This window comes from Haplochromis burtoni, unplaced genomic scaffold, assembly GCF_018398535.1.
Source record: "Haplochromis burtoni strain Fernald_Lab_line unplaced genomic scaffold, NCSU_Asbu1 Contig_21, whole genome shotgun sequence".
Lineage (NCBI taxonomy): Eukaryota > Metazoa > Chordata > Actinopteri > Cichliformes > Cichlidae > Haplochromis > Haplochromis burtoni.
This window is the reverse complement of record NW_024582382.1, coordinates 2,615,374-2,627,822: the sequence shown is the minus strand read 5'-3', so window position 1 is coordinate 2,627,822 and position 12,449 is coordinate 2,615,374. Positions and strand designations below refer to the sequence as shown.

The window sequence follows — 12,449 nt, the reverse complement described above, 5'->3', positions numbered from 1 at the left end:
CAAATATTCTAACATTTTTTAATCATTTTATTGTTATTTATTTATTTATTTTTAGACAGGGTATATGAGCTAGAGAATATCAATAGCTGTTTTTCTTTAGATGTCTTACCTAAAATACAGTGGCACACACGCACAGACGATTGTGAAGTGTGTGAGAAGTTTCGAGGTTGAAATACAAGCTCAATAGACTTTTATAATGGCAGTTTCAAAAGCACTCTGCAGCTTTAGAGTCCACAAGAGGCGACTGTAAAAGACATATTTGAATTCTGCTTCGTTATTTATTTTTATTTAATAAAAAGGAAAATAAATGGACTCCATGGTAATGGATTTCAGTGTGTACGGCCAGACATTTTTGATGAGTAGCAGAGGTGTATTTTACCTGGGAGTCTTTCAAAGTTCATGACATTTACAAGAGCTTCTTTGGTATTTACTTTGAAGGTTAGAAAGGTTAGTCAGACAGCTTGTGAACCTTTGTTTCTTCATAATGAGGAGTTAATACAATATATACATCAATGAACTGTGTGCTTTGATCGCCGCAGCTACATCTGTGACATTGAAGGCGTAGGTTGTCTTAAAAAAAAAAAGAAGCAACAACAACAAAATATAAATGTGGAAAAGCTATGTGCCCCAGTGCAATATGTTGCATTTGGTTAAGGAAGCATGAATATTTCCAAAAAAGTTTATTATCTTTTAATAGAAGTCACACGGGGAAAAAAGTCATATTTAGGACTGATAACACATGAGAGTATTCATTGGGTATCATATGGTGGCAATGATGTGGGAGCTTTTCCTCAGCGCCATGTCATCAAGCTCTAAGCATTCTTGGGGAAAAGTTATAATTAACTGAGCAGAGATAAAGTTGAGCTTGTTGCTAAACTGGTGTGTCTGCTGATGGCTCACTAAGTAGCAGGCAGCTGAAGACAGCATTGGCAGGTTAATCAAAAATTAATGGGGAATATCACAAATGACAGTTTAAATACTGCCGTTGGCCGACGGACATGTACTGGTGGAGCACAGTCGGAATGCAAGTGAATATCTAATTTCCTTAATATGGAAGGTCACATTGTCACATTTGCACATTAGTCTAAGTGTGACTAGATAGAACTCCTGAATTTAAAGCCCTGTAGCAGGAGATTAAACAATGAAAGTGAAACACCTATAGAAGAATTTACTGCTTTTCATATGCTAAATATGCAAGAACTAGTTTGAAAATTAGTACAGCAAATTGGTTCAGCCAGGATGTTTTCCTTGGATATATATATCTATATCTATATATCTATATCTATATCTATATATATCTATATCTATATCTATATCTATATCTATATATATATATATATATATATATATATATATTCTAATATAGAATATTCTACAATGATCTACACTTTCAAGATGAAGCTATCCCGTGTCATTACTGTGAAACAACACTGAAAATGACATTGTGAGGCATTTTCATTTGAAGTTTCTATTAAGTTTAGCTGATGTCATGAAAAGTGTGTGTAATTTTTATTTGTAAAGTTTTAGATTCAGATATTTTCTGATTACATACAGGTGTGTGATAACACAATGCCCTAATCTTGCCCCTAGGAGTGGACATCCCACCAAATTCAGCCCAGGACCAGAGTGTGCAGTACTTAGAGAAACTGCAAAAAAACAAACAAACCCAAGAGCTATCTCAGACTCTACAGTCAGACTCTTTAAGCTCATCAGTACTTTTGAAGATTGACTTTTGTTTTCATTCATTTTCTCCTTTTTTTCTGAGAATTTTGGAGTCATCAGTGGAAATCATTAATGACCACTCTGATTGGCTTCAGAGTGAAATTTATGTGGTTAATGTGGCCCTTGCATGGTATGTACCACCGGCAGATAGAGGAAGTGGCTGACATCCAGAAGTCCCACCAGTGGAACGGCATAACTAAGTGGCCGGCATAGTGTACAGGAACATCTGTGCCGGAGACGCCTCATAGGGTGGTTGAGAATGACCGATCTAAGATCCTGTGGGACTTCCAGATACAGACGAACAAAATGGTGGTGGCTAACCAACCAGACGAAGACGGCTGTAGTGATAGATGCAGCGATACTGAATGACAGCAATATCTGGAAGAAGGAACACAAAAAGCTGGAGAAGTACCAAGGGCTCAGAGAAGAGCTCGAGAAGATGTGGAGGGTGAAGATATCAGTGGCCCACTGGTAATCAGAGTACCCGGTATGGTGACTTCCATGCTAGGTGAGTGGCTCCAGCAGATCCCAGGAACAACATCGGAGATCTCTGTCCAGAAGAGCGCAGTCCTGGGAACAGCTAAGATACTGCGCAGGACCATCAAGCTCCCAGGCCTCTGGTAGAGGACCCGAGGTTGAAGGACATACCACCCGCAGGGGCGAGAGGAGAATTTTTTTTTTTTGTCTCAATAGATAAGATGGTTGTGTATAAGTGATCTTGTGCTTTCTAACTGGGACAAATGTCTTTATTATATCTCTATTATAAGATTATTCACACCAAGAATTTAAAAAAGATAAAACCTTGAATGCAGTCTTTTATTTTGATGATCACAACAAAAATGTAAACACAGCAAGAGCTGAATGAGTTCAGCAAATTCTAACCTTTATCAGTAATACAGAAGCCATTTTAATAAAGATGATGATTTTTATTCACATTTTATTTTTTTTATTCACACATTCTTAATTTTCCTTGCAAGCTTTTGTCAACAGTAAGGCAATAAAATGCATTGCAGAATAACTGACAGGCTGGTTTTATTATCGGTTTGGCGGTTTGCTGCGACATCATGTTGAGTGCTTTTTGACAGTAAAGACAGTGGTTCAGTTCCAGCAGAAATACTGAATAAATAAGCAATCTTGTTAATGAATATTCAAGCAATGCAATCTTTTTATGTCTGGTGTGACTAAATGACTAAGCCTTCTAATTCATTAAGAAGGTGTTGGCTACTTCTTAATGAATTAGTTAATGGAGAACTATTTGCATGTTAATGAATTCCTAATGCCATGTATGACAAGAAAACCGTGTTTCTATATATTAAGTGTTTTCTTAAAGAAATTTTTGTCCCCAGAAAGAATCGGGAATGTTGTGAAATCATTTCTATATTTAAGCTTTGAAGTCAGAGTTCTATATCATTTCTTTTAGATCTTTTCTTTAATCTACATATCTCAATAAACTTTTCTTTCAAATATTTTGTTAAAGATACATTTCTCCAGTGGTACAGACATTTTAATAAACAACACTCTCTCAATAAGGTACATTCAATCCCACTTGAAGTCTTGTCCTACAGTTTCATAGAATTTGATGTTAAATGGTCTATAAAACTCCTGCAGCTGTTCTATGACCTCCTCCTCAATCTGTACATGAGTCCTACCCTTGGATTTACCGAGGCATCGTGGCTGGCTGCTGCTCTCTGGTTTCTTCAGGCAGGGGAAACCTTTGGTTCGATTAAAGTAGAAGTGTTTGTCCGTAATAATTCGTTTCAGTCCCAAAAAGTCCTGGACACGTCCCATTTCCCCTGCTGGATCTGTTATCAGTCGCTCACCGCTCACAAAGTGCATTTGCGACAAGCGAAAGTATTGCAGCCAGTTCTCCAGGTGCACAATATACATCCCAATCCGAATGGCATTCCAGGAAGTATCAACAAGACCTAAGCTTCTGTTCTTAAAGGCCAGCTCTTCAAACGTGGGAATGTCAGGCTTCTTGGAAAGCGTCTGTGTGTAGTCAGAAATGGCTCTTGTGACTGGGTTACGCACCACAACGATCAGCTTGGTCTCATGGGACATGCTGGAAATGCGTCTGGGAGCCTCTCTGGTAACAAAGTAGCTGGGAGTCTTCTCTAATGTGATCTGGCTGTCTAGTGTACGTGGCATTAGTCCCCTGGGAAGAAAGACAAAAAATGAAATACACATGAATGAGTCACCAGGAGTTGTTATTTTCATGTCCAGGAATATTTCCACATGCTTTTATGTTTTATGACTGAACCCCCCCCCCCCCACACACACACACACACATCTATCTTAGGTGGAAGTTTAAAGGCTGTCAGTTGGATCACAGAGCTAAAAAAAAGTGGGTGTTCAAATATTTTTAGGCAAGCAGCAATTCCACAATGAGGAAGATCCAAAATCTTTAGTTAAGCATATTGTCATTAATAACAACCAAAATCAAAAGCACAAATTATGCATAATGGCAAATTAAAATTTAAACTTAGTGTGTCTCTAATTCTTTTTATTATAGTTATAAAGTTATTACTCACAAATATGTCTATTTTGGTCTTGCATTGAAAATATTAATTAATAGTATAAGGAAAGAAGAAACAAAAAAGCATTAATTAAATGTCAATGTCAAATCTTACTGACTTTTGTATAACAGCAAGAGAAAAATACAAAATATTTAAGAGCTAACAAAGAAAGTTGTCCGTCTTTTGCACTGCATTGTTAAAACAAACACCCAAATAAACACGGTGTGGATGTATTTGTTAGGCATTCGATGCTGACAGGACAGCTTGTACAACCAAAACATGCATCATAATTATCATCATCATGCTGCCAAGATAATGGCTTTGCACATCCACAGGCAAATGATTTTATTCGTCCTATTTGTCACAAGAGTTTCCCTTCGCAGTGTAATATGTCATTCTGCTTTGGCACTTTGGTTCAATAAAAGTTGATTAATAACCATCTGGTGTTGGCTGTTGAGACAATGGATCCCCTGTTCACGATTCAGAGATCATCCATACTTCTCTATAGTTATGTCTTTGCTCTACATATTCAAGTGACTGCTGTAGCTTTGGCAAAATAACTCACCAATTTGATAGGAACAGCTCCGAGACAGTTCTTTTAAAATAGCCTTTTATGTTTATTATTACAGATTACAGAGTACCTGAAAACATAACATTAATATTTTGTGTCTGCAATATGTTTGATATTTGGTGGTTAGGACAAATGCTGGGTTGATGGCATGTTAAAAAGAATGCTTAAATGTCTGTACTGTAAATGTCTGTGAAGGGTCTCAGTCATCCAGGTCATCGTAGTCTAAGGAGCTTGGGAAAAAAAAACGTTTGGGCTTATTTAAGTTTCTTGAAGACATTTCACCTCTCACCTGAGAAGCTTCTTCAGTTCTAAGAGCAATTGGTGGAGAGTCCCAGATAAAAGAAGCCATCTACGTCCACTGTGAACGACCCTGCTTGAACAGAGGGGGTGGCTCACGACACCAACTGTCTGCCATCTATGTGGAGATAAAGTATCGAATTTCAGGGGTGGGACCACGCCCCCAAACATGTTTCTTCCGGTTCTTATCTATATATGTTCCCCCAGTTCTACAAGCTGTTCATTCTCGTTTATGTGCCAATTCTTTAACTTCTTCGCTTCTATTTAGTACATGGGGATCTGCTAGGCCCGGGAGCCACCAGCAGTCCCCTTCGAGGCCTTCCCCAAAGCCCTGCTCAAATCACGTCCAAGCCATTCACCTTCATCTACTAAAATGCTGTCTAACCTAAACGGAGGACGTGGGCCCAGCTAGTGAAAATCCAGCTTTGAGATCCCTCCCCAGACACCTTAACAGTCACTCACACATTGGGTCATTTGTTCTCAGTAATTCACATGATAGGGTGGGGCAAGGTCTCACAATCACCTGAAACCTTGGCTGATTGTGACCAACACCCGTTTTTACACCTTGGCTGTGATTAGGCAGAGGGACAACAGGGAGTCCAAGACCCTCTTAGTGACACTCCCAATAGGGCTTAAAATCTGGGACTCGCCACCAATTGCTCTTAGAACTGAAGAAGCTTCTCAGGTGAGAGGTGAAACTTCTTCAAGAAGCTTAAAGAAGTCCAGACACTTTTCTTTCCAGCTCCTTAGACTCTGTACTGTACATGAAATCTCAAAACAACATACACCCAGATATAGTGTATGCTGTAGTAGACTGCACCGGGACACCTAAACCTCCAGGAGCTGCTCGTCTATGGAAACCCATGCTGTGAAGTTCCTGGCATGCATTTTTTATCACAGATGTTAATGCAAGAGGAGGTTTCAAACTCTGCAGTTGCTGGGCCAACAGAGTACTATGTAACTTTATGCTGTCTCTTACTTTGTTGCTGAGTTACTGTGATTCCTTACACCTTCCAGTTTGCAATAATACCACTTACAGCTGATTGTGGAACAGCTAGGATGGAGAACATTTGATGGACTCACTGATCACAATGATGGCATCCTATTCCAGTATCACGGTCAAATTCAGTGAGCTCTTTAGAATGATCTATTCCTCCACAGGGCAGACTGCATGGTTACTGGCTTGATTTTTGTACACTTGCTGCAACAGGACTGAAAACACCTGAATTCAAAGATTAGGGATTCTGGCCCAGTACTCTTTTATCCACATAGTTTATCTAAAGTTGGGGTTGACACAAAGTTCACACTGAAACAATGCTGAAACATCAGTAAAAAGTTTAAAGATTGTAAAGTGTCAAACCCCAACTCCCTTGTGTAGCGCTAATTAAAACAAACGACAGGTAGTGAGAGATGTTCAAAAAACACTGACATTAACTTCGGATGTTGGCGTGTCAGAAATATAGAGACCATTTTTGATGAGCCTTGAAGCCTTGGAGAATGCTTTCTGTTTGCTAGTCTTCAATATTCATTTGCATGAGTACTTAGAACACACACATAACATACTGATATGCTTCATGACTGGATCATATGCATCTGTGGAAAAAATACTATCTATGGTATTGTGGTTAGTAATTAGCCACATTTAGTGTCCATATAACCTCAGTAATTAGGTTCTGGACATGGCAAAAATAAACATTATACTTTTGATCTGCAAGTCCAGCACAGTGCTGGGTGACTTTAAACCATGTTACATAGCTACATTCTCAGCATGTGAATTGGTTTCTGGATATCAGATACATTACTACACAGTTCTGATGATAAATATCAAACTTTCTTTATTATTACCGGAGGAAGGCTTCGATTAAAACCTAACCTTTCTGAAAGCCTTTTCTTTCAAGGTAGGGGTAGCCATAGGTTACCTCTACAGTCTTGGAATTATTGATCCATTTAGTTTTATTTATGAATCCTTAGTTGTTGGCTCGGGTGCCTCGGGGCCACCAGGGAACTATTAATCTTTTATAAGAACAGCACCTTCCAAGCAAACAGCTTTGCTACACACTGGAAAAATAAATAAATAAAAATAAAAAAAGGCGGTGCAGAACCTAAAGAGATCTTCAGTTGTCTTCTCGAATAAGTGTTTTTGTTATCTGATTTGTCAATTCCTTACGTTTTTACCACCCTCAGAGATGAAGATTGTGTAGTTGCAAAATAAATTCAATATGCACTGGTTAAAAACTGCAATTTAATATTACACAAAACTTAACATTAACACATACAGAGAAAGGGCACATAGTGTTTACTGTGCAAGCATATACAACTCTTTTTCTGTAGAGAACATGTTAACACCTTTGCAGTGCAGGGAGAAGAGGCTGGGACTGTGACATTTATGAAAACGATAAGGATGTCAAATTTAGAAGATATTTGACAGGGATTCCTAACTCCCACTGGTAGTGAGCCTGTCTTTTAAACTTGTTTATTCCCAGTGAGGCGCAGGACTAGACATGGATATTGTATTGACAAGATCTCCTTAAAGAAAAAGAACAAAAAAAACCCACGAATCTCAAATACATTTCTATTTTTAAGTTAAGGGAGGAAAGGATGTTATAAGCTACTGTGTTAATAAAGCCCAGTTGTGAAGCCATCATCATCATCATCATCAAAAACATCTTGGTGTTCTGAAGCCCGATGAGGCACGGCTGAGAAACTGAGGCGCACTGTGCTTTAATACCATAGCAACATGTCACTCACAGTCTAAAGCATACCTCCCGTATCTGCTGTTGAATCGTATGTGAGGCTGGACCAGGAAGTTGTTTTTTGTGAAACTGATCAAGTGTGGCTTGGAGTAATTGTCCTGTTTCCATCCTGATGGTATTCTACAAAGCACAATTAAATCATGTTATGTTGAACTTAAAGTTTTCAGTGTCACAAAGTTGGCTCCCTTTGTCCCTGATGCCAAACACATGAAGTCATCTGAAAATGTCACATTGTCTTTTATTTACAGTTTGCTTTGAGTTTCTTCTGAAGGAATACATTTATACACACAATTTTTAAACTGTCTTAAAAACACTACTTGTAATATTACCAAATGAAAACTAAGTTGCAGTATTTTATTTTAATAATTAGTCCTTATGTGCTGCACCAGTGTCTTTTACACAAGTGGAATGGCAGCTCAAAGCACAGAAAATTGATCAGTTATTTTTGTAGGCTATTTATCACTCAGAATACTCAATCAATAACAGTAATTTCACATTGATCTGCCATTTTCTTTATTAGTCAGGAGGGTGTCAGAACTCAATGGTCTAAAAATCTTGCTGTTTTAAAATTATCAGAAAAAAACAAAAAAACAAAAACTCTGATATGTTCTAAATGTTTTAGAGACAGGTGTGGGTTATATATGTGTGTGTGAGTGTGTGTGCTACAGCCTTGCTTTTTTTACGTGTCTGCTTACATCTTCAACACATTCATTGTTATGAGATCATGGTGGAAAAGAAACTGTGGCAACAGAACCAAAGCATAGCTATCTGCTGCCAAAGAGAGAGTGTAAATTAAGATTTTTTTATCATTTAAAGTTTTAAACTTAACACTGATCTATGACTCACTGTCACTAATATGTACGGAGGAGGTCAGGAGAGCAGTGCGTGTCTCCAGCCGTGTGTAAAACATCAGAGGCTCTGTCATGGTTTGGGGCTGGATTTCATCCAGTGGAGCTGCGACTCTTGTAGAAATTGAGAGAATTATAAACACAAAAAAACCCTGTCAGATTTTGATCCACCATGCAGTACTTCCTGGATATCATCTGACTGCCAAATGCTTAATTTTTCAGAAGGGTGATGATCCCAAATACACTGTCAGTGGAAATAAAGCACACCTGGATACACACAATGAAACAATAAAAGGCAGCCAACATCCAAAAAAGAGCTTTGAATGTGCTTGAAGAAGCCTGGAGAACTATTCCTGGAGACTACGTAAAAAAATTACAAGAAAGCTCGCCTAAGAGAGCTCAGGCTGTGTTGAAGAATAAAATTGGACAGAGCAAATATTGACTGTTAAGCTTGTTAGAATTATACAAACTCTGTTTTCACCTTATATGCCTTATGTCATTCTATTTTTGCAGATGTTTAAGTGTTTTCTGATATTTTTTCACATTTCTCAGACTTTAACAGTGTTGGAAATCAGCCATAGAGCTATAGTTATCTACTTATAGCTTGTAGACCAGGTTGACTAAATCCACAAAGAGCGCAGAGTACTGGGGTACAGCATAGGCCAGCTGATCACAGTGTGCTCACAAAGAAAAATCTACTGGAGCTCACAAAACAAATTATCATGTGTCTTATAAGTCATTTTTTTCATATATGCACTGTTACACCCAATCTTAGATGCTCGATTCCACTTTAACCTCTCGTGATGCTCAAAAGAGTGAAATGGTATGTCACATTTTATGCGAACCTGAAGCAGGAAGACCAGGTAACGAGAGAAACATGCTAAATACTTTTTATACTGTCATTACCTCTAAATGGAGTTTGAGGTTTTTGCCAAGAATGCCCAACTACATTAAACCTGCTTTGTAGTACACCGCTATGCTTTTTGTTTCTAATAGGAGTAATCCACCAACCAGATTAAACCACATGGTCTACTGGCTTTTTTCATTTGTGACCTGCTTCTCCTGTTCTGGTCTTTTGTTCAAGACAAAAGGTTTTTACTTGAAAATGCACGTAGTTTTTTAAATAAACATGTTCACAGAGAAAACACTGCAGTCAGCCGCATGTTAAAATCACATTAACATTTGAAAGGTGCTAATGCATGCAGCATACATTTGAAATCAAATGCATCTAAAACACATCTGAAGGTGGTCTGACTCACAGTGATAGGAAGGTGTAAGTGTAATCAGGGTTTAATAGATTCTTCAGCTATCACATCCAACATTATGAAAGAATTAAAGTAATGGATTATTTCCTTCCAGTATTAGAAAGTAATGACCAGTGAGCACAAAATAGCAATGTATGATTTCTTTACGTTACATACACTTGAACAAAATGCATTTTCTGCAAATGCAATCATTGGAAAACTTTGAAATAATGAATACATGTTTAGAATTTTAGGTTTTAATCTATTTAGTCCAGAAAGATTTATAAAATCTAGATTGAGTGGTAATAGTTATATAAATTTTTCCCATCAATGTGTGCTGGGAGGTGTTCAGTTGGTTTAGTTAATCTCAGACATGGATGCTTTCTACCTCAGCTTTTGTGTACATGTTCTATGAGCCCAAAACCAGGAAAATGAGACGAGGCCATTTAAAATATATCTTCAGGGAACATCTAGAAATCTATTTCAGAATTGAATAGGGCTGATTTCCCAGCCTGTACAGGATATCGCCACCAACTTTTCTCAGGCCTGAGTGGAAAGCATTACACCAGCAGTGAGTGTGATTCCTACTAAAACTATTCAGGTGTTTACAGTAATTGTCATTAATGGATGAATAAATCTTATATGAGTTAATTATTGTTTTCTGAGGGAATTTCTTGAATGAAGCACAATTTGTTACCAATTATGAAACAAATTGTGTTTTTTCTTTATTATCTGTTTACACAGGATTAGAAAGACAAAACAAAATTACTTTTACATTTATCTTCGGCTTTGCATCCTCCGACTCTCACGTTCTTTTTATGATTCTTTAAATAATTACCTGATGTTTCATCATATTGTCTAACTAGCTATAACTTCAGCCAGGGAGCAAAAAGTAAAATCCAATAATCAAACAATGATGGTCCTCTTTTATATATTAAAATCATAACCATTTAACAGGGACACTTTTATATTAGTGAGATATTTAGAGAGATGTTAATCGTGAACACTGGAGCAAAGGTTTATGTCCAAGTTTATTTGTCTTGTTATCACACAATTCGGTCGGGTATGGCTGATTTTTAGCTGAAACAGACTGAATATTTTATTTTAATAAAGCATACACCTTTGCTCACTTAAACACACAGTAGTAGCAGCCTCATTTGTGTGTCTCTTCATTACCGAGATAGCAGGAATCAAGCCCGAAGGAGAATATGCAATACCTGAGGCAGGTGTCTGAACCCATCATCAAAAATTGTGCTTTTCAGCGTTTTTGTTTTTTTCCCCCCCTCACCATACCAAGAAACTATCAGCACTGCAGACAGCATCTGAAATAAAAAGATAAAACTGAGGGTTCCTGCAGCAGCAGGTACGCAAAAGCTGCTCACGAACTCTGCGGATAATAATTATTTGTTACAACAAAATATATAGATTTTAATTCCCCTAGACTTGCTTGGGGGGCAGTCACTGTTTCTGAAAGTTTGAATCAAAATGCTTCGAATTAAAATACACTCCCATTTGAACACTTTGCTTTTTGGACCTGCGAACACAAACACATGCACAAAAACCCAGACACACACCTTGATTAACTGACATTTGAGTGAAGTGCCTTGATTGATTACCACCTTCTCACTCAGAATAAGTAGTAAATTCTTTGGGGGTAATTTGCAATCTACTTCACAATTCTTGGTCAAACTTTAAGTCAGGATGCATTACAGTCTTGGCTCTGACATTTTAATCACTTCAAGAAAATGAACTCATGGGTGGAAGATCTGCTCAATACAGTAAATGAGGCCGGCTCCTGGAGAACATGGATGAAAGCTAATTTGTTCTGGATGCTTCAGCACTGCATTTGAATCTGCAATTGCACTTTTTTTTTTAAATTAATTAAAACATTCAACAGCTGATTTAATGTAATAATGTCACAGTGACACGTTTTCACTTCTTACCAACACACTTATAATTTTAAAAACACTGACTTAAATGATTGAAGTGGTGACATTTAGAATTTGTGCTGGAGTTAGTCTTAGAATAACTACTCTGACCATTCTGGTAATAATTACAATGTCGGTATGAGCGTCATATAAAAATGAATTTTGAAAACATTACAGACGAGCACTGTGGTAGAATATTAATGAGAAAAGGAAGAAAACACAGAAATGAACATCCTTTTGCATCTCTTATCTACAGCTTTGTTGGGGTCAACTGCAGAAAGCACGTCAGTCCTTGCCTCTCATTAATGAAGTGTAGTATGCTGAAAGATAGTCTAAATATTAAAGTGAACCTGAAAAAGCTTGCTGGCTAGTTTGCTCAATGATTTTCTCTGTTGGCAATGTGGAAGCAGGGGGTTTGGACTCCATGCTGAGTTCCCCCAGATGCTGCAATATCATTAGAAAATTAATAACCTACAAATATGAACATCTTCATTTGAAGTACCAAGGATTCCCTATTAAACCCGGGTACAGCATTTGCTTGTTATTATCTGTTTATATATATGTATATGT

At 37.6% G+C, this 12,449-nt stretch overlaps 1 protein-coding gene across 1 annotated transcript in view; it reads right to left on the bottom strand.

Annotated features, from left to right (window-relative positions):
* Window positions 1–2,147: 2,147 nt before the first annotated feature.
* Window positions 2,148–12,449, bottom strand: part of hs3st2 (heparan sulfate (glucosamine) 3-O-sulfotransferase 2) — a 35,702-nt gene continuing 25,400 nt past the window's right edge. Inside the window, exon 2 of the mRNA XM_005920252.2 lies at window positions 2,148–3,877. Within this exon, the coding sequence (XP_005920314.1) occupies window positions 3,259–3,877 (619 nt within the window). The 3' untranslated portion in view covers window positions 2,148–3,258. The remainder of the gene's footprint in view (window positions 3,878–12,449) is intronic.